This window comes from Anarrhichthys ocellatus, unplaced genomic scaffold (genome assembly GCF_004355925.1).
Source record: "Anarrhichthys ocellatus isolate YVR2014 unplaced genomic scaffold, GSC_Weel_1.0 scaffold32, whole genome shotgun sequence".
In the NCBI taxonomy this organism is placed as follows: domain Eukaryota; kingdom Metazoa; phylum Chordata; class Actinopteri; order Perciformes; family Anarhichadidae; genus Anarrhichthys; species Anarrhichthys ocellatus.
The window spans coordinates 1070329-1097688 of record NW_022280062.1 but is presented as its reverse complement, the minus strand read 5'-3'; the positions used below and the strand labels follow the sequence as shown (position 1 = coordinate 1097688).

Below are 27360 nucleotides of genomic sequence, written 5' to 3'. Positions count from 1 at the left end.
CACACACACACACACACACACACACACACACACACACACACACACACGAAAGTTGTGGGAAGCTGGCATTTATGCTTCAGGTCTCCGCATAGCTATTATGGTTTCCGTGTTGCGTGCAAAGTTCTATGTATATGTTTTGACCAGTCTTTATTTGGCATGCCTCCTCATATCAAAATGCTAGGAATTCATCTCCTCCGGACAAATAAGCCATGCGAGGCTCTCTACCTAAAGCATGATACTGCTGTCGAGGACGGCGCTTTCATTTCAAATCTTGTGATAATCATCTTTACAGACTAAAACCATCTGTTCAAAGGTAAGAGCCACTGTTAAGGATGGTCGGCAATGGTGCTGCATCGCCGATTACAATCTGTAACCATCTCGTTACAGCAGCTGTGTGCTGATTCCACAAACGTCTCAGCCGAACATTCCTAATGCTACCAATTTCTGTTACAGTTGCTTGTGAGAGTTGAACATGTGCCTCACTTTTGTCTCTATACCACAGGAGAAGAAACCTTTAATATTTACTTTTTTTTTTTTTTTTTTTTTTTTTAAAGAAACAAAAATCTGAACTGCACTGCATCTATAAATACAGATCTTAAAATACTTTAAAGGGCTTTTGGGCTTCAGTGCGTGAATGGTGCTATAATACAAAGCTGGGTCCCTCACTCAGTAGTTAATTCACACCCATCTAAAACAAGTCATAACTTATAGTATATAACATAATGTTCCCAGAGGCTAAGTGCTGAGAATACAATGACATAATATTGTCTGCATTGTTTGTGTGTTCAGAGACCTTTCTCATAAAATTAAACCTTTGATTTCATTTTGTCTTAAAGCAATGGTTTGACATTTTAGATTGACAAGTACGCTTATTCACTTTCTTGCTGATAATTCGATGAGAAGATCAGTACGACTCTCATATATGTCAAATAAATATGAAACTACAGCAAGCAGCCAGTTAGCTTAGCCTAGCATAGAGACAGGAAAGAAAATCGGCCTACCAGCATCCCTGAAGTTCACCGATTGGCATGTTATATTTTAGGTTTCCAGTCTTTATGATAAACAGATCTTTATGACTGTAGCCTTAAACATGAGAGCAGTATCAGTAATCTAACTCAAGGAAGTGAATAAGAGTATTTCCCAAAACATCAAACTGTTCCTTTTAAACCGTCACTGTAGTTGCATGGCAGGGTTCAGTATGCTGCATAGTGTCAACGATCTGAAAAAGCAAATCAACCCACGTATTATAACAATTTCACTGACGTCTGAATGAAGAGACCTGATTTGCAAAACCCCAATATTTGCATTTAGACATCAATTTGCCGAACATTACACAAATGTTAGTCTTATTAAATATGTTTACATTAGCTATGAGACTTGCGTATTCATCTTCACTCGAGCAATTCTTCAGACACGTCAAGTTAGATTTCCGTCTCAGTTGCCCAATACTGTTTGGACTGACCGATGCAGCTCCCACTGTACATGTCTACACGTGTTGAATATGGCTCAATCACATCGTGGCAGCTGAAGAGGAAAGAAGGATGTGAAATGGTAGGGGGGCTACATTCCTCCAGTTCGCCACAGTTTTCTTTACAACTTCAAAAGTATTAAAACTTAAACAAACATAAAAAGATTTAAACTCTGCAGAGCTCAAAAAAAAAATTGTCTGATGCGAGTCACACGTGGACCGTTTGCTGGTCATCACCTGTTGCGATGATGTTGGCCGTCATAAAAAGGCCACTGTCATCTCCACTTGTCTTTGCACTATTTCTCTCCTATTTAATCCAAATAGTTATAGTGGTTTAAGTTATTCCCTGAACACTGGTTCGCTCAAGGCCGAGAATAGCCTAAACTGACTGGTTAAGTTATTTTCTGTTAATGCATTTATTAACAGCTTCATATTATATTAATACCAAAAAAAAAAAAGATTTTCTTCTCCCTGTGAAGGAGTAGTCCCAAAGGATCTATAAATTATCCACAGCAAGACGATGGACGCAAGTGTGCTGCTTTCCAAAGGGCCTTGTCAACATGAATCAAGAAGAAAAACGAGCGAGAGCACACAAACAACAAAACATTTGTGTGGTTAGTGGTTTGTTTTAACATAGTTAGATAAGTGGCTTGTATAATATCATTACAATATAACTGAATTTATTTATATACATATGCAAACACACAATGTGTGCGAGTGTAAATATGTGCGTGTAAAGTAAATCTTACACCCTGTCTTTTTTTTTTTTTCTTTTTAGCAGTCTCTGAATATGGTTTTCATTGCCATACAAGTCGTCATTCGAACCCCCCTCGCCATCTATCACGTGCTCACAAAAAAACACAAAGAATGACCAACACACACACACACACACACACACACACCATTCTTCTTTGACCCCAGAATCCAGTCTGATGGTGTTCCTGTCCATGCGTTTGATCCTCATTAGCTGGACGCTAATCTCAGATTTTTTTGTAAAAAGATGATATAGGATTTTTATTTTATGGGAAAATAAAAGCTTCTCTCTTCAAGGCAAAGTTGTGATTTATAAAAAAAGAAGCTTGAGATATTTTCCCAGTTGTCTGAGATGGGTTTTTTTTTATCTGCAAACCCCAGACACGGGGGGCCACAGGACCTCTGAAGCCCAACTCAAAGTGCTTATTGCTTCTCCATCGGCTCGCTCCTCTTTTGTGTTTGCAGAACACTGTTCCGACAGTGGAAGCAGAACCTTGTTTGGGAACAAAACAGCCACTCCCCTTCAACACCACCATCTTTCACTTGCTCCACTGATCGTAGGGGCCGACAGGTCGCCGGTTTACCCTTTGCAGGTGTAGACCTCCTCTCTCTGTGTGCACTGCTTGCATTCGACGTAGCAGCACCAGCGCACCTGGCACTGGCAGGGCCGGGTCACTTCCCTGCTTTGAGTGTTATGGCCTCGCCCGCAGCAGATAGCGTCGCAGTTCTTGTCCTTGTAGCACTTACGGGCCGCCGTGCCTGGCGAGTACTTGCTGGGTCTACAGAAACTGGGCGAGTCCTCGATGTGGAGCAAGTCCATAGTGCGAGGGATCTGATCGCTCAGGCCGGGCTGTTGCTGCTGCTGTTGCTGCTGCTGCTGCTGCTGCTGCTGCTGTTGCTGCTGCTGTTGCTGCTGCTGCTGTTGCTGCTGCTGCTGCTGTTGCTGCTGCTGTTGCTGCTGCTGTTGCTGCTGCTGCTGTTGCTGCTGCTGCTGTTGGCTCCGGCCCGTGGCGATCTCTCCCTCCCCCGTGGCCTCATTGGTGGAGCTGCCGACCTTAATGGAGGTCTCATAGCGCTGCTTCAGCTGCTTGCCGATATCGTGGAAGGGCTGGAGCTGCCTCCAGCAGGTCTGGACGGTGCAGGAGCCGGAAACGCCGTGGCATTTGCAAGTGGTCTCCACTCCGGCCTTGATTACCTGGTTCAGAGACAATGAAATACTGTTAACTGCCACGTAATATTGAAGGAATGTGATGAAAGCTATGTCATTTTATGAGCCTTTGTTTAGTAAGCAGCATTTCAAAGAGCCAAATTACCCAAAATATGCTCACAATTAGACACTGAGGGTGGAGAGCAGTGGTTTGAGAGGAATGTAAAAGACACCACAGCAAATTAGTAAATGTACTGGTCTCTTTGATACCACAATAAAAGGGAAAAAACAGAGGCTTCACATATTGCATGTGAACAATAATTAACATAATTGAGAAGGAGAACAATATTGCACTTTGTCTAAGTCTGCGAAAAGAAGAGCAAAAGCATATTAGCTGGTGGGAAGATTTTTTTATGATAACCACGGATGTCATTTTGATCAAACGACATAACTGTTATCACGATAAGTGAGGGAAAGTTATTGCTAAGAACAGACTATCCTATTCAGACTTTGTAAATAAGAGACTTGTATGTAGATGCTGGGCGCTATTCCTCTCAATGCGTTTACTAAACCTAGAGTTGATGAACTCAATCTTCTCGTGTGGTAATTATGTCCTTTAATAAGTCATGCAAACAGTTGGAGGGAGAAAGAATAGTTAAGATGGTCTGTATATAAAATCATAGAATTGCAAGTGAAACATGGAGATCGTCAGCAAAAGTGACCACAAACGCGTTATTTTATTGCTACTTGACCTTTTTGCAGTCAGCCAAAGTTTACTTCAGCGTCAACCACAAAGAAAAAGCAGTGTGTGTGCGAAAATCAATGACAATAACACATTGTCCTAGAGTTTGGATAGCAGCTACAGTTCTTTTCTCAGACTGTGAAAGAGATCGGGGAACAGGAAGCGCACATTCATCACACCAGCAGGTCAAGAAAATTTTGATAGGTCAGCTTTTAAATGTCGGGGGATGCAGAGGCTAGCACATTCCAGCTCCGTCCTCCGTGTGGGAATTCATCCCGAACAACTGCGGTTTACCTCACTACATGTGAAAAATCACACAAAAAAAAAAAAAAAAAAAAAAGAGCAAAAACAATGTTGTAAATCTTTTATCACAAATTAAATCTCCTGTGACATTGGATTGCGGAGAGCCAAGCTGAAAAGGAAGAGCCTGCATTGGTCTTTTGGGAGAGTTTTGTGTCTGAAAACATTTGGGAAGTGTGCTTCTGCTATAATTCATTTTGAAAGCAAGATGAAAATGGCTACAGAGTGAGAAAAGCCGAGTGAAGGAAACTTATTCCAGAAGTTTGCTTCGGCCTGACAGATTAAGACCATTCCCTCTTTTTATTTTACTATTAAAAACACTTCCAATATGAAAAACCAATATTTGCTAACCACAAACAGTCATTGAATTGTGCCGGAGCACAAATGTGAGATGCTGCCCATCTAATCTAGGAGAGAAAACCAAATATTGATTAATGAGCACTTTTATATTTCCCCAAATGTACAGTGGCAATTACTTTAATCACTAGGTTTTTTTCCAGGTTTCTTGGAGATACATGATACTCTACACTATTTTTTTCAGTAATTTCAACCAAAATGGCCATGAATAACTCTATCAAAGTCCTTGTCTTGCGGCCGTATTCAATTCCACTTTGGTCATTCTAACCATATATTTGGACGGTGTGTTGTGTTTTGGACAGCGGTCATTTACCAGCGCTCTAATGTTTAAACTGCAGCATTTCAAAGCAAAACCAAAGATATGGTCGAACAGTATATCCGGGATAAGGCGCAATGACTTGGCACTTTATGTTGCCGTTTGTATATATATATATATATATATATATATATATATATTTGCACAGCACTCAGCCTGTATTATATTATCACAGTTTTCCCACCGTTTCACTGATTCAAGAGAGCAGCCAACATTTCTGTTTGAATACCGTCTGTGACTCCAAATGAACTCTGACCTCATTCATTTGTGATGAGTGTGTCCTGGTTGGCCTCATGGGTGTTACGAGTGACCCCTTTTCAGATTAAACAAAAAAAATTGACCCATTGAGGATATTAAAATATCTATTAGAGCAGCTTTAAGTGAAAGTTATGTCCAAAATTTGTCATAACCGTTTTCACAGGCTGAGTAGTACTTCCCATTGTTATTATCAAAATTACTTTGAGTAATATCAGTCAAGCACCCCATTAATAAACCATCGCCATCTTCTCACTCTTACCTTCATGCCCACGTTTGTGTTGTGCATGTCCACGCGAGCACGCAGGTCCTTGTTGGAGCGTTTGCCCAGGAAGTCCTTGACAAACTTGTTTGCGTATTTGAGGTTGTCTCCGCAGCCTCCCCACTGCCACGCCTTGCGGTTCTCCAGGTCCGGGGCCTCGTCACACGTGCAGCGCTCCATGCGTCCCGCACTGCAAGCCTTGGCCATCGCATGGGTCAGGCCGGCCGAGGAGATGGCATACAAGAAGGCTGTCTCTTTAAATCCTGGAAAAAGCACATTAAAAAGTGACAAATGAGAGGGGGGGAAATAGAGCAGGTTCAAAAGAGTTCTGTGCACTATCAATCTATCAAAGTGCTCATTTAAAGAAATGTTTTAGTTTTCATCAGTGTGCAATATCGGAGTGATTGGAAGCATTTTGATTGCCTCTCAACGGCTCAACTTTCTCTGCCCAGGTAGACATAGCTCAACTAGATAATGCTTGTTTGCCGCTATATTAATGATCTGGATGTCATATATTGCTTCTTTGAAACAAAAAAACAAACCTCTCTTTAGAATGTTGGCTCGGTGGCGCCCCTCTAAGGTGCAGTTCCACCTCTCAAAGCGGAATTGGTACTGGCATTCTAGGGCGCTCATGGTGATGGCCTCTCTCAGGGTCTCCGCCACGCCCGGGTCTCGTCTACACATCCTGCGCTGCTTCTTTTCCAGTTTCAGCCGGTCGCACAGCTTGTAGTGGGCCCTGCCCACGTTCTCCTCCGGTAGAGAGTTCAGTGGCAGGATAGACAACGGTTCATTACCTGTCAACCTAGACGGAAAGATCACAGACGCACTCAGGTCAGTTAAAAACACTGCACAGAGAGTGGATTCATCTTGATAAAAGGTTCCAATAAAGCGCAGGATGCTGACCTTCCTGGACAAACAATAAGTTGCAAAGATATACTACATAAACAGCACAGGAAGCACAGCTGGGGCATATAATGCTCAAAAGTTTGGTTAATGTTCAAATGAATTCAGCTGTTCAGTGGTTAATGTTCAGGGGAATTCAACATTTGCTGGAGATTGAGATCAACCTCCAGCACAGGCGTGTCTGTATATAGAGCGAATTCTCTGCAGAGGTGGAAGAGTTCTTTCTTTTCATAAGAAGTTCCTGACACCGCTTTGTCCCCGTTTTTAGACCTCACACGCTAATAAAGTCACAGCACCAGCAGCTCACTGCCTTCAGTATCGAGGATTTCAGATACCGTTCTAATTTCTAGAAGTAATGAAGAGCTCAACTGGTATGGGGACATGTTTTAAACAATGGCATGCAGTGGACTTGACAGTCATACCACATGTATGTGAAACAGTCGCCAGCGGAGACTTGGTTTAATATTTATATCATATCCTGATGGGGGGGGGGGGGTTGTCACTCACAGTAGTGTTGTACATTTAAACATGATCACACAGCAGGATTTACACTCTCATTATAGAAGCCCTGTAACAAAAGTCCGGCATTCAGGACCTTAAAGCTGCGATCCATCTAAAATACAAGCAGAAGCTTCAGTTCTAAACACGGTATGGAGAACATGTGGTAGACTTGCACTCCTTTCGTCGGTTTATTTAAGGGAAGCGTATATAAAACACACAAAGCGAGGACTGCCACATAGCTGGCAAAACCGACGACCAGCGTTCTGAGGTTGTGATGGGGAGAGCAGAGCATTACTTTCATAAACACACACAGGGGACATGACTGTCAGCCTGTGACCATTTTGGTCACACCAACTGACAGGATTGGCACCGTGGTTGTTCATTATGTGGAATTTCTGGCCTCCTTTACACCCTTAAAGTGAAACTGAAGAATAACTGGATTTACAGAACTCACAAAAGCACAAGTCGTCTGGCCAACGTGCCTTCGGGGATGGACATGGGACATTTTTAAAGACACTTTTGTGCACCGATTGACACCTCGCCCAATGATGCACTAATAAAAAGCGGGACTCCAACTTCTTGCTTTCAAGTAGAAAGAAGTTGTACATTTTCTTTGTAAAAACTGACCCTAAACAAGGATTGAAGAACCAAGTTTTGCAAATGAATATCATAACGGATACAGTCCATAACATTTATCACAGCATTATTAAATCAGGAATAGTGACTTGTTGTCCATCCCTTCTTGCATGTAAAAAGTGTACATACAGCCAAACGAAATAAAAGAAGTCCAACTATAAGACTGTGAAGAGTAACCACAGCAAATGGGAAACACATTGTTGTTGGATTTAGCCAAGCAGCGTAAAATAAATGACTCTATAGTATTTTCGTAAAGGTGCAGAGCACCTGCTGGATGTCTGCACTGGTTTCATCAATAGAGCAGAAGTGTTGATCGGTGATCTTCATTACTTACATTTTTGACTTCATTACTGTTTTTCAGAGACGATTCTGTCACCACTCATATTCACTTCAGCCTCTAGCAGAAGGTCACAGGAGTTCTTCAACAAGACATTTGTTTTAATAGGTCCAATAACTGACTGAAATGTTTCCCCTCGAGTCTGTTTCATACCAATGGACCTAATAGTTCACACATGCGATATACGATATCATCTTTACGATGCATTCACGTTTGGGTTGAAAATCCGAGCAGTCAAAATCTAAAAGGAGGCATCAGGATTTGCTTTCAGATTGGGTCAAATGGTTTCCCTTTTTACAAAGTGTGTTTGCCTTTCCTTAACTTGTCTGACAGCTATGGATTCTCAAATGGAAACCTGGCAAGCTGGGTCTTGACGGAGATTGCTCTCGCAACACACTCAGAGTAAAGAAATGCATGGTTTGAGGTGTACAGAGCGAAGCATGCACAACGCAGGAGGACTGTCTTCGCTGGGAATAACATCTTCCTCTTATTTGTCTCATGTTTTGTTAGAGCGCACTATGCTAACAATGCCAAGGAAACATATTCAAAGTGCCAAAACAAACAAATCCAGCTAACCCGGTATGTTACCTATGACTGACAACCGTTCCATTTCTATGGCAAGCAGTCAGGGAATGAAAGATCCCTGAAGTCCATTTGAAAAAAACAGTGGGGAATTAAAAATCATGTGAATTCAAGACATGTTTTATACTGACACCACACCAGGAAGCACTTTATTACTGCACATGCCTGTAACTTAAAAGATAAGCAAATACGCATTGGAATTTGTACAATATATGGATATGGCTTAGCAAAGAGCTCCAACCGACAAATGTTGGTCTGAATTTACTCAATATCAATAACATGACGTGTACATTCCTCGGTAAGGCACGCATAGTAACCTGTATCAGCGTCAGATCTTTCCAAAGGGCCACATGTCTGCCAAAACAAGACACCATTAGAGTGACAGGCCTCAACTGTCTGTGTGACGTCTGGCTGTCTGAGACAAAAAGATGGTGTGAGCGGAGCTGGAGGGAGGCCAAAGATGACATGACACTGATCTCAACGCTACTGTCTCTGTGGCTTTTTTTTTTTTTACACAAAGGCATATTTCTAGCTAGTTACAAAGACAGCCGGGAGGCAAAGTGTGGAGGGGAGAAACACTTTACACCTCCAGAGGAGAAGCTACTGGCCGGGGCTCGCTCTTGTGTGCGTTTCCACTCTGTAGCAGAACAGAAAATAGTCAAATAGTATCACAGATGTCTGTCCATCATCTTTTACTGGATGCACTTTTTTTGATATTTGAAGAATGAACTCATTCAACTTACTTAGAGGAAAAGAGAATTGGAAAACAGCTCAGTGGCTAAATCAGAAGAATTCATCACAAATCTGTAAAACACTTTTAGGAAGAAAAATTGTAAAAAACAAAACCACGGGTCATCTCAACTCAGTTATTCTATAACATATTGCAAAAACCACTTCTAAATGATGCACCATTAAGGGTTTATAAATTGTAACCAATGGCATTAGGGATGATAATAATCTACTAAAGCTTTATAGATCCGTTATAAGCCGCTGATATGAAAATGGCTAACATGTTAGGGCTGCCTCACATGATTTCATTCATCGATGAATCTGCAGATCTTTTTTTTGTTTCATTAATAGACTAATCGTTTGCTTTATCAAATGTCAGAAAACAGTATTCATTTTCTGTTGATTGACTATTCAATTAATCAGAACCTTTTCAGCTGAACATGTATAACATAAATACAAAATCACAAACCAAAATTAGTTTATCTAATAACTGATCTATAAAGCACTAATGAATGATCTATTACCATTAATAAAGCTTAAGATTACAACTTCTAAAAGCTATATAAAGGGTTGCCTTAGAAGGTAGGGACGAATGCAGAATACGGTTGCTTATCACGACATATTTAAAGAGTAAGTGAAGCTCAGGGACCCGCACAGTATCTCCGCAACATTGCATATGAAAGTAAGAACATGTAACTGTGTTTTCACATCATGGACCATTTTCTGTAGGTGTTTTTGTTTGAGGTGTTGGCACAGCAACACCAATTACACGTGGAATACAACACCAACGTATAAAAGTCATTATTATCCAACGTGAGGTGGGATTCTTGCTGATGTTTGCTCAGCTTTGCTTTTTCCATTCACACACTTGCCTCTACACACTCCTCGCAGACATCACTGACCAACTCTCATAATGCTCCTCCTCCACTGTCTTTCACTTGGTAACACCGGAGTTTGTTTAGTCCTTTCTCTCTACCTGTTCGCACCTCCCATCGCCCGTGACATTTACTTTATATACATTTTCCAATGCAGCGGGTTAAGTGAAAGCAGCTCGTTTCACACCGCGGAGCCTCAGAGTCGATCCCTCGAGGAAATCATTGACTAGCACTAAACTTCGCCATCGTCACTCCCTCTCTGGCTTTACATTACAGGCCTGGAAGTGACCCTCAGCTGGTAATTCAGCTCATTCTTCACTGGTTTGGTCTGTAAATAGTTAAGGAGGGGTAATAATACCTAAACTCTTAGATAGTGGCAAATGTATTTTTTCTCTTACCTTAACTTTCTTGGCCAAATTGATTTGCTTGCTCTGTGTGTAGGCTACAAACACACATAGCTTTGTAACTGCTGGTTATTCAAATACTCCATATGTAAACGAAGGCGACTAAGTCCATGTGGTATAGATTAAACTCAGGAGGCTAAAGCAAAACAGCAAACTTTACAAATATCAGATGCTAAAACAATTTGAACAATCAAACCATCACTGGTTACAGCTTTTAAAGATGTGAACCGTTGCTGCTCTGTTTTATATCATTGTAAAGTCAGCATCTTTGGGCTTTGGACTCTCGTTCAGACAAGTTTTTCCCTATTTTATGAAGATCTCCCAACCTAAAAAGTAAATGAGAGTTAATTAGTCATAAACGAGATAATATGTCAGCCAAATTTTAGCTTACCACAGGTACATTATCACAAGAAAACAAAAGAAACTGAAGTACCGAAATGTCTGAGGTCATTTCGAAAGTGTCACCATTAACTCTGTTGTCCAACAGAGTGTACCGAGTTTATTATTCAAATGTAAAATTTAAAAAAAAAAAAGATGGAATCCTTTGCAAAGCTGTTTTAAAAATGGTTATTGGCCAATATATCATAGCTTTTTTCTTTTTAATTTCAACTCATAATTTCAGTATCGGTCGGGCTGTGGTTGCTGTCCTGTTTAGAGCAGAGATTTGTGTAACTTCTGCAGACATTCACGTTTTGTAATACCAATACTTACAATAATGTTAAGATCAATAGATTTAAAAAAAAGATAGGCTCTCGTTGGTGCTTCAACTGCTGAAAATACCACATGTTACCGAAGCAAATATTTTTCTGGTACAGTATTGTTTTTCAAATTTGGAGATAAGCTATTGTTTGTTTATCATCTTCCCTCCTCAAATAGTTGCTGGTTATGTTTGGTTACCATATAACGTTACACATGTGTGCATGTGTGCATGCATACAGGCACTTACTACCTTAAGTCAACACCGACAAGAGTCAGTCGTGGCTGAACGCGCCCAGGCAGAAAAAGCACAAAAGCCACAGCTTCTCCATCAGCCTGGACTTGCAGGTTGTGTGGTCTGGTGTCTCCTAGATCACAGCTTACCCCCCTCCTCCTCCGTCTTCCCTTTTTCCGAACTTCCCATATTCCCACTGGTCAATTACTCTAAACGAATGCCAATCATTCCGTCCAGCTGTTGGCTCAAAATAAAGCCTCCTGTAGACAAAACCACCGCTGTCTCAGAACGTAACCTACACAAGACAATGACGGACATGAACATGTGTCCTGGAACAGTTCAGCTGTCATGAAGACAAACTCACCATGCTCACCTGATAGCAATGTGTACGTTTTTTTCTTAGAAATCAAACATTGACTTTCTGTAGGAATTTAAACTCGCCAGTGCTGATCTCCTTTTCTCTCGTTCACTTTTTCCTCCATGCCTTCAGTGTTTAAAATGCTCCTTTTGGGGGGGGGGGGGGGGGGAGTGTGTTATTTTCTCAGAAATGTTGGATGAACTTCAGACCACCCTGCCCAAGTCCCATCTGGTGTATCACGCCAGGCCATGCCAGAGGTTGTAGGAATGCGAGTTTGTGTGGTGTTTTCCCTCTGGCCCACTCTAACTATAGCTGACAGTGTGCTCCACAGCTTGAACGTGAATAATTGAAGAAACCATGAATCAGTGTCGAATGACTCTCTGGTACAGGGAGTCTCCAGGCTATTGTCCGCCTCAAAAACGTTTATAAGAGACGAAATCCTGCATTGAACTCCAATATTTTCTCCCCAACAGCCATAGTGACACTGTTCTTTTCCCCCCCGAGTCATTAAAGCCAGAAATAGGGGAAAGAGTAAACGATTACGTATGAAGCTAAGATAAGATTAGTCACTGGTTGAAAGCACTGGGTATTGTGACTACTCCTAACAAGCTGTGGCTGACACAGTACAGTAACATGACAAAACGACTTTGAAAGAAAAGTGGTACTGGCCTGGGACTTAGCAAGTCATTGTTAGTTGAGTAATGAGCCTTTCTGCATTGTGGGGATGTCATGCGACGTCTACCAGCACCACCATTTCCAATGTGAGAGGGAAAAGTCCGCTATCTTGTATGATTTAACAGGATATGACCCAATATTATATCATCTGATGTCCCTTCTGGTCATTTGCAACAAACATAGGCTGCATCAGGCTACTCCCACTAATTGGCTGATTGGGTCGAGTTCATGTGCATGTACCCTTTTGATATTTTAAATGTGAATGACACGATGCATGAGGCATATTTTCTTTTAAGTCAATGTATTCTCACTCAGCTTTTCCCGCATAAAAATATTCTTTCTTTCAATTCGTAAAAAAAAAAAAAAAAGGGGGGAAAGTCACTGTTCAGCACTAATTTTTTAATCCGTGAATGCGAGCACTAGTAGCTGAGAAGTAGGACTACAGTACCTGGGTTTGGGAATGGGAGTGTGGGGCATGGTAAGAGGTTTAACTGCTATGTGAGAACTCAAGGCTTCTAAGGTCAGCAGCTCAGTTATAGTCACTGTGTGACTGGCACAGATTGGGCATGCAGCAGTGTCCGCATGACTCCCCTGTTCTAGCCTACACCATGGCACAGAGCAGCCCTGTACCAGCGCACCGACGCACCAAACACGTTCAGGCACACATACTGTTCTCGGCTCCCACTGAGTCGCACATGCAGACACAAGACCCAGACTATGGTAATTTGGTGAGTGAGCAAAACCGACTAAAAGTGTGCAGAGACTGGAGGTCTCAGGTTTGTTCATTCCTGTTACACTGGGCAAAAGCACTCCTGTGAACAAACCAAGCGTCAAACCGCAAAATTCAAAACAAAACAATCACTCATGCCTCAGTAACTACAAGTGGCTAAGTTCATTCACGGTTATTTACTCTTATTACTGAAAGATACGTTTTTTTTCCTGAAAGACCTGCAGAACCCAGATGCAAAAAAGATTTATTTTTTTTAATCTGCAAAATTGAAGCTTGTGTACTGACAGTCATTTCGAAGTTAAAGACGGAAAGTGTTGGCCTCTCTTGGCCAATATTCCCCAGGAGCAGAGTTTGTGTGCATGTACACACAGCTCATTTATCGCCTGGAGGGAAAAAGTTTGACTCTTGACATTTGACTGATGATTAAAGCAGGAGCAACCAGTTGAAAGTCATGCAAATGGGACCATTCTCAATGAGAAACAAAAGTACTTCAAGGTTAATCGCAGCGTAGATCATCTGCCATGCCTAGGCCCATTCATGTCAGTGTACTTCTGACTGTGTCCATTCTCAAACTAATACTCAGGCTTTATGGATAAATATGCCTTTTGAGGCAAACCTTAGTCTATATAATAACAACCATTTGGCAAACACACACACACGTTTGAGTGAAGTATCTCAGTGCATGTCAGGTCAGGCTTCTATAGGATTGTGTTTACGCAAGATCAACGTCCTGATTAAGTGCAGTAAAAGTCTAACCCTGCAGTTTCTGAGGTACGGTCAACTTCCTTTCATCCTTTATGAAATTATTCATCTTCACAGGTGCATGAGATTCAAAACCAGGATGTTATTTCGGCTGCTGCGGAAAGCCACGTTTTAAACTGACAACACTGACTAAAAACAACAGAGTTAGACATGAGAAACGCACAGTTATTCTCTAGAAGGCCAAAGCCTTAAGTGAGGGTTTGTCAATCTGCTAATCTTGGCACACATGTGAAGTGCCATGTCTCTTATATCCCCACAAACCAGGCAGCGAAAACGCCTGTGGTCAAGGATGGAAAACACAGAACATAGCGGTCGCACTAACTAGCATCATCTCATCAATGTCTGACCACTAAAAGTATCTTGAGCCTATATTCGTTTTCCTGTTTTGCAAATTGCCCATGTCTCCAGCTCCATCTGCAAAGATCATCATGCATTACCAACAAGAGTTTCCTTCAACGGGAGTTTCCTTCCCATATCTTCTGACTATACCCACCAATGAAGTGCACAGCTGACTGGTGGGACAGTCCTTTTAAAATCGAATATGTCTTGGCTGCGGTCTGCTCGGCATGCTGATGACACCAGAACTGAACGTTTTTAAGATGTGAAAGCCAAACACATTTCAAAAGCCTTACCAAACCATGTAATCTTCAAAGATATTCATGGGAACCATGTTATTATACAGTAGGAGCCCCATAACAACCCACTACAAATACCACTGAAACCTATTAAGGTGTGTACCACTCTGTAATTCTTGATAATTCAACCTGTTAAACAAACAGTAACGTTGTGCATTACTTAGTTTAGAGAAGACATCATATTCTGTGCAAAGGGGATTTTTTGCTCTGTAAACGGAAGTTGAAAGAAACTTCGAACGTGTCATGCATGTCGACCACAACTAAGCATACGTAGAAGTATTTTTGTTTCCTGAATATTTTTTATTTATTTTTTTTTTACAGACTTGGCTGCCTTTGCATTTGATGTTTTCATATTTCATTTCCCACTCTCCTACTGTTACTCAAAAAAGGTTACAAAGTGCTGATTGAGGATTATCCTGCGCTCTCGGAAGGCGCTGCACCACCCTGTGGCATCCACAGGCGTAGCAGGCCTTTCCACGGGAACATTGTACAGCAGAGCACCCAAAGCTAAGCATGGCTTAGCTCAAATCCTGATGTATCAAACAGAAATATAAAGAAAACAAAGCTCTCTCTTTTCAGAGGCCATGCGGTCCGTTATCTAAGCCTCCAGGTTTGCGTGATCTCACCACGCTGCACAGTCACAGCGTCAATGCTGAGAGAATCCTATCTTCTTGGCTCACAGTAAAGTGATACCCTTTGAGGTGTGGCTATAGCCACAGGATATCCTATGAAGTTGGGAAATACCTCTATCAACGGTGCTCCCCACCCTGCTGCATGTCAGGGCTAATCAGTCCTTAAGGCCTGGTAATGAGACGCCCGCCACCACTGTCTGCCAGGCATCGCCAGCCTGAGCCCACACTAACTGCGCTGCTCCTAATGAGTAGTAATCACCCACCAGCTCCCCACAAACCACTGCAGGGATGTCGGCACGCACATGAGGCAGGCGACCCAGAAGACGGGAAGGGAGACAGACGAGGGAACCAAAGGAAATGTTTACCATGAGCCGCTTAAAAAAAACAACTTGTAATATTTCTGTCCGGTGCTAAAGAAATGAGTCTACTTTAAACTTTAAAACGCTGCTGTTCGACACACACCAGGAACTAATTCAGCACAGTGATAAAACCTTTTACAGCTGCAAACTGAAAAATCCTTCCTCCTCAGTAAATTTACACACATCCCATTTGTTATCCTGTTGTTTTGGGCATTCTGCCTCACTTAATGGGGCGCTGAAAACAATACTTCCATCTGAAAGGGCATCAGGAACAAACTGATGATAGATTCTTTGAGGATGATTAAAAAGCAAGTAATAGCAACCACTATATTTGCTTCTTCCGGATGCTGCGGTGCCTCTGTGATTGGTAAATCCCAGCAGCATTACTGTGGGCAGCCTTCCTGTATATGTCGCACATGAACTAAATAAAAACAAACTCTTGACTCAGTGTTGGGACTCGCATTCAGCAAAGTTTACAAGACTACAGAATGACATGCCTTTCACCAAAACTCAAATTTAAACCGACAGTCGTCTCGGGGAGCCCTCGGAGCCCCGACAGGGTCAACTGGGCAAACACTTCCCTCTCCGACAGTTTACAAAACATTCTCATCAAGGTGCTGTAACCTATTAAGTCAAGTAGCGAAAGCTCGGCAAATGCTACCGATTCAAATTCTAATGATAACGGATTTAGCAGAACCAGCACCTGCCACAACAGGCTGGAGGGAAGAAAATGAGTGCTCACATTCTTGTGGCAAAGGATGACAATTTAAGCGAGTGCTTGACTACGCCAGGAATCCCACCCCACCCTCAGCCACGCAGACTATGAGCAGGAGAGATTGTGTTTATGTTACACTTACGATCCACCGCACTCTGGAAATTGGGTATGCAACATTGACCCTCTATTTTGAGTAAATCAGTACTCAAGAGGCCCGAGGATGCCTTGTGCTCATGGAATATATATTTGAACAGGTTTGCGCGAGTGTAGCCCACAGTTGAAGCCAAGCAGGACTGTGCCGGAGTGTCACCGGTGTCGAGTTTCTGAGAAGTTGGCCGCGGGGCAGCCACATTTTGTATCAGTGTCACCTGTGCAGGCTCTTTCACTATGTTTCATGTTCCTCAGCTGCAGGGCTAAATCATTCACTGACACTCATTCATATTCCATCCTCACCGGGCCGCGGAATAATAAGTCTGGAGTATCGCAATACCACATGTCTCGCTGCGCTACACAGGCCACAGATAGAGAACAGACTGACAGAGGGAATTGAAAACAAGTGCTAACTGAATGAGTAAATACGCATTACCATTAGGACCATTAAGGCCGATGTGAGTACCAATTTGGCACGTCAACCTTAATACATGCTGCCTGCCAAGGGCGACACTGCTACAGGGAGGGAGACAGAAACAGAGAGCAGGGTTACATTTGTCCTTCCAGTGCAACTTTGGAACTGAAACCAAAGACAGAGACAGAGAATGTGCTCGATGTGTGCATGTGCATTACAGATGATGACGTTTTACTGAGAAGGGCTGAGATATTTCCATCATACAGAGCTATTACAGGTGCCATGCAGCATGTTTACATCACTCAGATGAGAACACTTCGGTGCAACACCCAAGACGACAACATTTACCCAGACGTGAAAATCTGTGTTAATCACAACAATCAAGTTAATTCAGACAGTTTGACATCTACAAAACGATTCAGGACTCCCAAGATTGCTTATCCTTTTATATTTTGTAAGATTTTATACCACCATACCTCATCAAGGAGAAGGTAGATCCCACTTCAACAGGTCGACAAGTCTAACACACGAGTCTAACAGAAGACACTTCCTGTCCTCTCTTGCAGATTCACCACCACAGTTCTCAGATCAACTAACACTCCTGGATCCCGCACAACACCCATACCTGCCATAAATTTGACTCTGCTGGAAAGGTTTTAAGTGTCATCACTTCACAGCCTATACCGCCTTTTGTCTCTATGCAACGTCTGCACTCTTAGCAGCCCAGGGGAGCACTAACGGCATCCATCAACACCCATATTTGTAGATACAGAAAAGCACCAAGATGCTTCTGTATACTATGACATACCACCTTGGTACATTTTGTTCTGACAGTTTCCAAATCAGTCAGTTGTCACTGGGGGGGGGGGGGCTTTTTAGGATAAAAAAACCTCTTCAGTTCCAGGTGAAACATGGCTGCCCTTCCACCTGACCTCATTTGAACGACCTTGGCCTCCCTGCTGGGTAAATGTTCTTCTGTAACTGAGACAGAAGAAAAAACTAAAAGTGCAGGTCATGCAAGTAGGCAAACTAGAGTTCAGTGCATTAGTAGGCACTCTAAAGTGGAGGTCGTAGTGGGCTACACCTAAAATCCAAGGCGTTCCCTGGGAATGACTTACATTGAAATATACACCGTTGTGCTCTTTTTTTAAATTAAGCATCATTGTGTACATGACATGATTCCTGAAACGCTCAATTTTTCTGATTAATTTCCAACACGTGTTCCAAGTGTGTTTCAAAGTTGATTGAGGCAGCAGAAAATAGAAAGAAAAAAAAAAAAAAACTGCTCGAGTTGTGTGATGTTTATGCTGGATGGGGGAATTTTCTGTGCAAGCTGAGCAGACGTTTCGGCCACCAGATTGCTTTATTGTTACCAGCTGTGGAGTCTGAGGCATATACACTCACCTTTCGCTCCGCGGCTGTTTTCAGAGTCGACCAAGAATATGATTTTACAAGGGTTTCAGTAAAATAATCACTCGACCGCTACCTGCCATTCAAACATGCCCAGGGGTTACTTTACAGCGGGCGCTGGCTCAATTGTCAGGGAAAGAATGGGGTGAACGCTCCCCGGCCAACATTACTCCGCGGCTGCGTATAACGACCTATAATAGATGCTGTGTTTATGGGCTTGCTAAGATACTCGCTGACCGTGCTTGTCACACTTTCTTTCTTTTGCTTTTATTGTCAGCAGCTTCAGCGAGGCCAAATCATGTGCAGACAACCTGCCGCAGCCACCAGCTGCGAGGCCGCTGAGCGCTGCGCAACGTACCGCCGCCAAATGACACCTCACTGACCCGCAGATATCAGTGCAATCAAAACAACTCGTACAACGAATCCAAGTAGAATTAGATTACTTTTGTTGAAGTCTCGCTAAATAAACTTGTGTTAAAGAAAAGTTTTCAGTGAGTTCGAAGGAGAGAAAAAAAGTTGCTACCTGATTTGTAATTCAGGAACCAATCAAATCAATGAAAGCAGCATCATGGACAAATCTGTTCTTACCCGAAATATGCTGCGGTTGGTCCAGGCAAGTTGAGAAGATACACTATAACTGTGAACGTTAACCATCCCAGGAGTAGGTGTCCATCCAGCATTTTGCTGCGGCTCCAGGGCAGATCATTTCGTTTCTCCTGAGTAGCTGTGTAAAATCCCTTGTTGAAAGTTCAACACTTCTTATACAGAGAGGAGCTGCGCTGCGCTCCTCCCATCAGCAGAGAGAGAGGGAGAGAGAGGGAGAGAGAGAGAGAGAGAATAATATGGCAATGCATACAGAGAGCCGAGTTGATTCACAATTCTCTCTCAGGTTTGAGACAGATAAATCTGTCTGAGTTGTCTTCATTTATACGATTGGAATGACAGTTTCTCCTCTGTGGGCGTTTTAAGCACCATACCGTCAGTGTTTGTGCAGACTGAGGTCACTCTGAGCTGGCCTGTATATGATCAAATACTGTTTACCACCACTCAGTGACAGTTTATTTCCAGAATGGCAAACCCTGAATTTGTATAATCCAGCAGAAGCAGGATGCAATGTACATGTACTGAACTGTATCAAAGTGACGTCCCTGTTGGCTAAAAAATGTAAAATTTTAAAATGATTAATTTTTGTGCAGCAGTGGAAAGTATGTTTACTCCACTATAGTGATTAAGTAGCCTTCTCCCTGTACGAGGAGTTTTGACATGGGCTGTATGTCAAAACAAGCTCAGCATAAGGGCACTCTCTCCTGAAGAAGAGCGTGTGATACCATTGAAAGCTCCGGAGCAAATACTGGAGCAATTTTTATCACAAGAGGACCTTGTGTTAAAGTAGTTTTGTCAGCTGTTTCCATCGTCAAAAATGAACTTTCAATCTGAAGTTTTGAAATATTTAGTAGGTTTTTGAGTTGCTCATTATGCATTACGCTTGGAAATATCGTATGCTACTTTTTACTCCATCTGACAGCTGGAATTACTTTGCAGACACAGAAAACATATGATGCTCAAGTGAAATATGATGCATTCTTTTATCCATTAAACTGTCCAGCAGTTTTAAAAAGTTAAAATTGACCCCACCTGAACCAACTACAACCGTAGACTAAACATTCTATTCGGTGGCCATTTTGCTTGGTAACAAGTGAATTATCTTAACACTTTTTCCACCACTGCTATGGAGAGGTTTATAGTTCAAACTGTCTTAGTTTTACTCTCGACCTTTCCAAACTAGTCAACTCATGCTCCATATATTGTCACATCTGTGTTGATTTCCTCGGTCAATAATGCATCATACACTACACAATAGGCTGCCTGTTTAGTAGATTTAGGTTAAAGATTGTCTGTTGAAGTTAAATATCAGTCTGGTCTTGCCTTTTGCGAGGCACGGCGATCACTTCTCCTTAACCAGGAGTTCCCCCGCGGTTCACAGTGAAGAAAGCTAATTTATCCGCAAATATAACTGTAGGCGATTTTGCAACAGCTAAAGATGAAACCTTTAATCGCTTTTGAAAAATATTTTATTGAGCACCATAAATCAATTGGCAAACTATTAATCATTCTCACAAGTAATCTGATCGCTATGGCAGGCCTGCTCTTGAAAAATATTTACTCTTCCTACGCATTTGATTGCATAAGATTTGGAGATTACCAAAACGGTTAGTTATTGTCCCTGAAAAGATTGTTTAACATGCAAACTCACTAGAACGTTACAGGATTGTAAAATACAGACATGAAGATATAATGTAGCAAAGCTTTTAGCAATGGATTCTTTCACAAATAACGATGACTAAAATCCTTTAAATGTATCACTTCAAAACATAGACTTAGGTGGTTAAATGACAGCAATTCGAAGGAATATTTCACCGACCTGACAGGTTCACTCTCAAGCATGACAGCCATAATAAGTAAGAATCAGTATTACAGATTTGTTGATGGTTGACCTCTTGATTTGTAAATAATATCCACCGACTGCCAGCTGAGAATGTATTTAGTCAGGGACAACCCTGCTTAACTCCTGTGTAAACACCTTTCAGTAGCTCAGCTATCAACTGACATCTTTTGTGTCTGCCTACACACCTTGATTTCTGGCACGTAGAGAGAGAGAGAGGTATATGAATTTGGGAAGGGTCCAGGTTTTCTCAGCTACACCTGGGGAGCGCTCCTGCCAGGATTCGGGATGAAGTCTATTCATTCCCAATCTCAAACGATATCCACCCCGTTCACCGCAGATCACAAACAGCCGTAGATGGGCCGAAGTGGCTTCACGGAGCCAAGTTTCTACTTACTGTGTGTGAACAAAATAGCCCTTCAAATTAGAGATTAAAGTGAGCAAGCTTGATAATTCATGGTTGCATGTTTCACATGATACTGGATCTCTTATGATCGTTCCCCTCAACAGATCCCCAGTTATTCACCTTTTGCATTGTGTGTTATCTGAGTATGAGTGAACATGACAGGTTGACCTGCTGCATTGTGGAACGTTATACAAAAGCAAACATTTAGTGTATTCACTTTCTGACAGACACTAATATGAGAAGATTGATAGTACTGCTATATCTGTTTTAGCATAAAGACTGGAAGCAGCCTGGCTCTTCTTAAATTGTGACAAAATCCACCTGCCAGCAGCTCTTAAGCTTACTAATTAACAATTTATATCTTATTTCTTCAGTCTGAACAAAAACTACAGTGTGAAACTTAAACTTGGGGGTTTTGACAGGAGGTTATATGCGGGTGCATTTTCTTCCTGATGTCTTGTCGTCACGCTTGCTTTTACCTCCTGCTTCCTGTCTTTATGCTAAGCTAAGTTAACCAGCTGCTGGCTGAAGTTTCATATTTAACAGAGAGTGCTGTTGATCTTTTCATCTAATCCTCAGCAAGAAATGGGGATAATTTGCTTTTGGGCGGCTGTTGCTCAGGTGTTAGAGAGGGTCGTCTTTAAGTAACAAGATTGGTGGTTTGATCCCCTGCAGCACAGGTTGAAGTGTCCTTGAGCAAGACGCTGAACCCCAAATGGCTCCCGTTTGCTTTACAGCAGCCCATTGCTCCTAATGCTTAGAAAGGGTAAAATTCCATCTATGTATGCTATGTATGTCATTATTTAAATAAGGTTTAACGTTTAAAATTCCTTTAGTTGTCAAAATAATATGAATGAAGAGGTCGGGGCTGATTTCTCAAGACTTCATAGAAACATAGAAGTGCACATGAAGGCCTGAAATCATTTCGTGCATCTGCATGTGTAGCCTGTAAAATGATGTTACGTGTCAGACAGTTTTACACTTAAACACAAAAGATAAAGCTTTAGTATTAGAGTTGCTGGTGATTTTGTTTTGTTCAAACAGAGCCAGGCTATTTCCCTCTGTTTCCAGTCTTTGTGCTATGATGAGCTAATTGAAGAGAATATCTCCCAAAATGTCAACAAAATGCTGCCACCCTTTTCCACACAAGATGACAGATAATGTAGTTGTATAGGAAGAATAATCGAAGCAGTCGCAGCTAAAGTTGTAAGTCCTATCAATTAGCTGTTTGCATGATTTCACTTTCAGCTCATGCTCAATATCATTCACATAATTCACACAGGTGAGCACATGAAAGCACAGGAATGCACTTTTTTTTCAACATTATAAGCTTGTCAGTCATTCCTAAAGGGCAGTCATTCAAAAGCCTAAAGACCCCCAGTAAGGGCTGTGCTTCTTAATAACACCTGGTTTTAAGGAGATCAGCAGGAGGGTTTGTCAGTACATGACAAGAATGGACACTAATCCTAAGCAATACCCACCGGTCCTGCATGTCCCTTGAGTGGGGTAATTGATTCCCACACCCTTCTTAAAACACACTCGCCCCCTCTTCTCAGACCCGGCAACCAAGAAAACAGAGCTTGTTTCATTCTGGTGTCGAGGGAACATGGCCATGAGGACAAAAGTGTGTGTTATTTTTTTATTTTTTTTAACCAGGGCTCCTATGAGGGTTGAACTGAGGGCTGTCATAAGTGTTGTAGGTGGTAGCAGAAATTTGTTTGGTAATGGACACTAATCTCTTTAGGCTGTCAGGATATTTTCCCCGCTGTTGGAGAAACTGCCTTACCTTCCTCTACTTCTCTCTCAGAAGCTGCGTGATGCATTTTAGATGCAAATATCACGGTTCCGTCCGAAAATAGTCGTATCAGGTATCCATGAGAATGTCACCCTTAAAGTAACGGTGTAGAAAAAGTCAACTTTGTTTCAGCTGCAAGTGTGACTGGAATACTCTATTCAGCTTCAAGTGTTAGTCTGCAGTGTAACATTACTTTTGCAATTACAATGAGGTTCCTCTGGGCATTGAGGTTAGTCTGTCTGTGCGCCGGCTAGTCAGATGAGATGGAATGTGCTATGGGACGTTGATGGAGTTTGAGGTATTTCCTTGAGGGCAACTCCTACAAAACAAATCTCCCAAAATGCATTGAAAGTATGTCAACGTATAGTATTGACAAATACTGTGTGCAAGGTATCGGCTGAATGTCCAAATTTATCAGGCAAATAAAAAGATCCATAAAGATGTAGGTAGATAATATAATGCGAGACAGATTGTATCTTGTGGAGAATTACACAACACGCAGAGTTAACATACAATATGGTATTGTATTCTACATAAAAAAGTCATTTTGAGTAAAGAGGTAAAGAGCAAAGATTAGATTCCTCCTCCCTCTCCTTGGAGTCTTATGTATTAGCCTTGGTATGACCTTGTCTTGATATCACATCCCTGGAGAGGAATGTAAATCGTATCCGTCCAATCCCAACCCAGTTACCACCAAACTCCTCGTTCTCACCACCCCTACTCCGCTGCAGGGCCACATGATCTCTTCCATGTACCAGACATAATTTGTGGCTTAGGTTTGGAGGCTGACGGTGCGTCTGCGCCACTCTGCTGTTTCAGGCGTCGGGTGCACCGTGTGCAGCAGTTCTCAGGATTCAGAAAAAGTCCGTCCTCGTGGGCTGGAGAGGTGGCTGTTGTTATTTGAAACCTCAGTGAAAGCTCTGTCAACCTCTTGTGTTGGTTTGATTGGATCCCTGAGAGAAAACCAATCAGATATTGCTCATGAATAGATTTTAAAGTGGGTTGAAGGAGAGCAAGGAGCAATTCCCAACAGAAAGCAAGGAAATTAGGAAAAGATTCCATTATAAGGTGTCCTCAGAGCTGAAAGATTACAGACTTACCTTCTGTAGAGAAACCAAAACAGTGGCTGCAGTTTAAAGAAGGAGCACCTTCCTATCAAAAAACGCTATAGTGGAACTTAATCTCTGTGCTTCATTTGTGGCATGTAACCTGTGGTCCACGCACATTTTCTAGTGAAGTATTATGACACACTTGAGCCAAATTGTATGTGAGCATGTGGCGGCTTGTCCATTCTTGAAATTGCTTAAGTAGGCACATCTAAGCTGCTGCTGCTGCTGCTGTGTAACTGTGGGAGGAAACATGAAATACCTATAAAGAAAGGTGAAATAGTTGGTTGTAACATGATCTTCCAAAATCAATCACTTAACTGGAGTTCGGTGTGACATGACAGAGATTCTAAAGGCATCTTTTTGGTTTATTTTATTATCATTTTTATCCCATTGGCGGCCGACAATCAATATCTGACATTAATATATCAAACCACAGTCTACTAGTCTTTTTATTGCCGAAGCTGCATGATACAATCCACTCTTTGGTTTCCCAGCAACCTGTTCAACACGCTGCTTTAATAATGTTTACAGAATCGCAATTTTCTATTTTCCCTTGAACAAACCAAGCCATTCATACAGCTTCACTCCGTCTCACTGGAGAAAGCATCTACAATGACACAACACAGTCTCAACAGTAAAAGTAGTGACATGTGGAGAGAGTTCGAGCCAGGAAAGTACAGGTTGCTGTACGAAGACAGACGATATGGTAGACGTATAGTGAATGGGTCATGCCCTTGACCAGCAGGTGGTGTTGATGGAATGGTATGATCTGCTTTACTTAGCGTTAATGAAACAAGACAGAGTCAAGCTGAGCAGCTGCAGTCTGTGCAGCCTCCCTCTCAGCTGATTGCAACCTTGGATGACCCAGAGGAAAGTGTCACTGTGTGGAAAAGACCAGAGAAGAAGAAGAGACGAAGACAAGGTGGAGATATGGAGCCTCAAGTTCTCTCTCTCAGCAGTTGAAAGAAAACACTGCACCCTGATATGACACACGGGGCTGTTCCTGTAATTAAAGCGGCGTTGTCTCTTCATGTTTTCTGGCCTCTGGAGTTTCATCCAGCTTGCTTAATGTGTGACCTCAGTGCTAACACAACTGAGGAGAAACCAGACAGAATGATTTTAGGCCTTCAGGTGCACCTATTTGCTTCTCATTCTCAGATATTAGCTGTGACTCCAACACATTAAAGGATTAAAACAAAACCGCCAGATGTTTTATTGCTACAGTTGACCTTTTGATTTTAACTGAACATCTTAAGTACTGTATATTGGATACTGTTTTAGATTGGTAGTCCTATCTCATTGAAAGGACATTTTTGTGTGGCTATAGGGGACTAGAAATCCGCAGTTACACTCATGGAGTACCACAGGGATCAGTCCTTGGACCTTTACTATTCCCTTCAACATGCTACCTTTAGGTCATTTTCAAAAGCATCAAACCTTTTTTAATACAGATCATTCTCGATTCTACCTCTCTTTTTGTTCAAATGATTTCATTACTTATTTCAATCTCATCTTTCTAAATCTATTGTTAGAAGTTGCAGAAATCTCAAGGTGGCAGACAAAGCTTCATTTTGATCATCATGTGAAGTCCGTTGGCTCAATTTAGCTTACTGCTTTTTATTCTTCTTTTTCTGCAATGCACTACATCCTGATTACAATATTGCAACTCTGTATATTTATCAGTAGAATCTATCCAAGCTTTAACTGTTGCTCTTCAGAAAGTGTATTATCTTCTAACCTGTCTCTGCTGGGTGAAGATCTGGTGACTATGAAGGCAGAAGCCTTTTTACACCCTGTATTACCAAGAGGCGAGCAGGCGAGATAGGGACATCAACGCCTGTGGTAATGCCCATCCTGAAGATAAAGTCAAAGGACAGGCAGACCCTTTGCTTTGCTTCCCATGTCTGGAGACCAACGGAGAAGTACAAGGGAAAGTGATGAGTTATTTCCAGGTGTGAGCTTGTGGGGTGTGTCACAACTTATTGAGGTACAGCTCTCCTCCCTTTCCCTTGAAAGGCTTGTAACTCAAACAGAATTAGGAGTCAGTTGGTCTGCTGCTGGTCATCTGTTCTATGTTTCTAAATGAACATATGAGTTAGTTTTTGAAGACTAAGAAAAAAACAGCATTTAGCAGCACAACAGAGTAAATTAGATTGGATAGTATAATCTGAGATATTTCAACTTCCTTAGCATGCATTTGTTTCATGATTGCTTGAACTAAGCAGCATCAAAAGCTGTTAAACTTTTATCCACCAGGTCCCTTTCTAAATAATCAGAACAGAAGTCGACCTCAATGTGAGGCTGACTACGCTTGATACTGAATACACATTTCCCAGGGAATAAATAGGAAAGAATAATTGTACAGTGTTATGTGTATTTCTGGTCTCGTCTTCTATTTTGTTTTATTTTATTGTTCCTGTTTTTAAATCGTGTTCTTACGCACGTCCCTGCTTTATTAAAGTACTTTGAATTGCCTCTGTGTTTGAAAGGTGCTATCCAAACAAACTTGAGATAGAGAATTTTTTTCTGTTTTTAAATTCAACCGTGACGATAGATATTGTAATTCCATTACAATGCTGACATCTAGTGGTGCTGTCACATTTGTACACAACAAAAACCTTAATTTGTTACGTGCAGAAGCTGCAGTTAAATCAAAATGTTCTCTGCATGTTGCATCTTGGACACTTAAATGCACAAATAAGCATTAGCGCCATCATGACACGGAAAATATTCATGGAAAAGTCAGTGAAGTAATGAAACTGTGATTAGTTCAATGTTTGTGTATTGCACTATGTTGGTGTAGCTGTTTTCTGTCAAACAGTGGGAGTCTGACTGAGGCCTGTGATGCAGAGCAATGACAAGACTCGCTGCTAACGGCACTTTGCTAAATGACATCATCATCGCGGTGAAGTCACCATGGGCACACAGATGTGCCATGATGTCCTTCTGTCTGCTCAGGGGGGGAAACCTGGATGGATGGACTGCAGAGACAGCGTGGTGGGAAACGTGTTGATGGAGATGAACTGAACATAACCCAGTCTACAGCTTGATGAATAGATTGCTTTAGAAAGGTGTATTCACTGTGTGACCACTTCATATAAAACTATAATTTGATTGATTTCTGTATGGTATGTAGAAGTTGAACATGTTTTACACAGATTTTAGCACTTATTAAATCTTTAGTTGAACTAAATGATCTACAGTCAGTGGGCATAGTTGAACAGGCATCACATTTTTCACATGCATTTAACACCCTCGAAGTCTTGGC

The 27360-nt window shown here is 41.8% G+C and overlaps 1 protein-coding gene across 1 annotated transcript; it reads right to left on the bottom strand.

The window, feature by feature from the left end:
* Positions 1 to 20: 20 nt before the first annotated feature.
* wnt9a (wingless-type MMTV integration site family, member 9A) lies at positions 21 to 19064 on the bottom strand. The gene is made up of 4 exons (XM_031865468.1): positions 18928 to 19064; positions 6143 to 6402; positions 5601 to 5863; positions 21 to 3416 (listed from the first exon to the last, which is right to left on the bottom strand). Exons 1-4 carry the CDS (start codon positions 19017 to 19019, stop codon positions 2802 to 2804), a joined length of 1230 nt encoding a protein of 409 aa, XP_031721328.1. The 5' UTR covers positions 19020 to 19064; the 3' UTR covers positions 21 to 2801.
* Between the last annotated feature and the right edge of the window lie 8296 nt (positions 19065 to 27360).

Excerpts from the sequence above, each read along its gene's own strand:
- wnt9a (XM_031865468.1), bottom strand. The coding sequence starts at position 19,019 with ATGCTGGATGGACACCTACTCCTGGGATGGTTAACGTTCACAGTTATA. Across the intron at positions 6,403-18,927 it reads CCAACCGCAGCATATTTCGG|GTTGACAGGTAATGAACCGT; the intron begins GTAAGAACAGAT and ends CTTTCCGTCTAG. Across the intron at positions 5,864-6,142 it reads AGCCAACATTCTAAAGAGAG|GATTTAAAGAGACAGCCTTC; the intron begins GTTTGTTTTTTT and ends TGCTTTTTCCAG.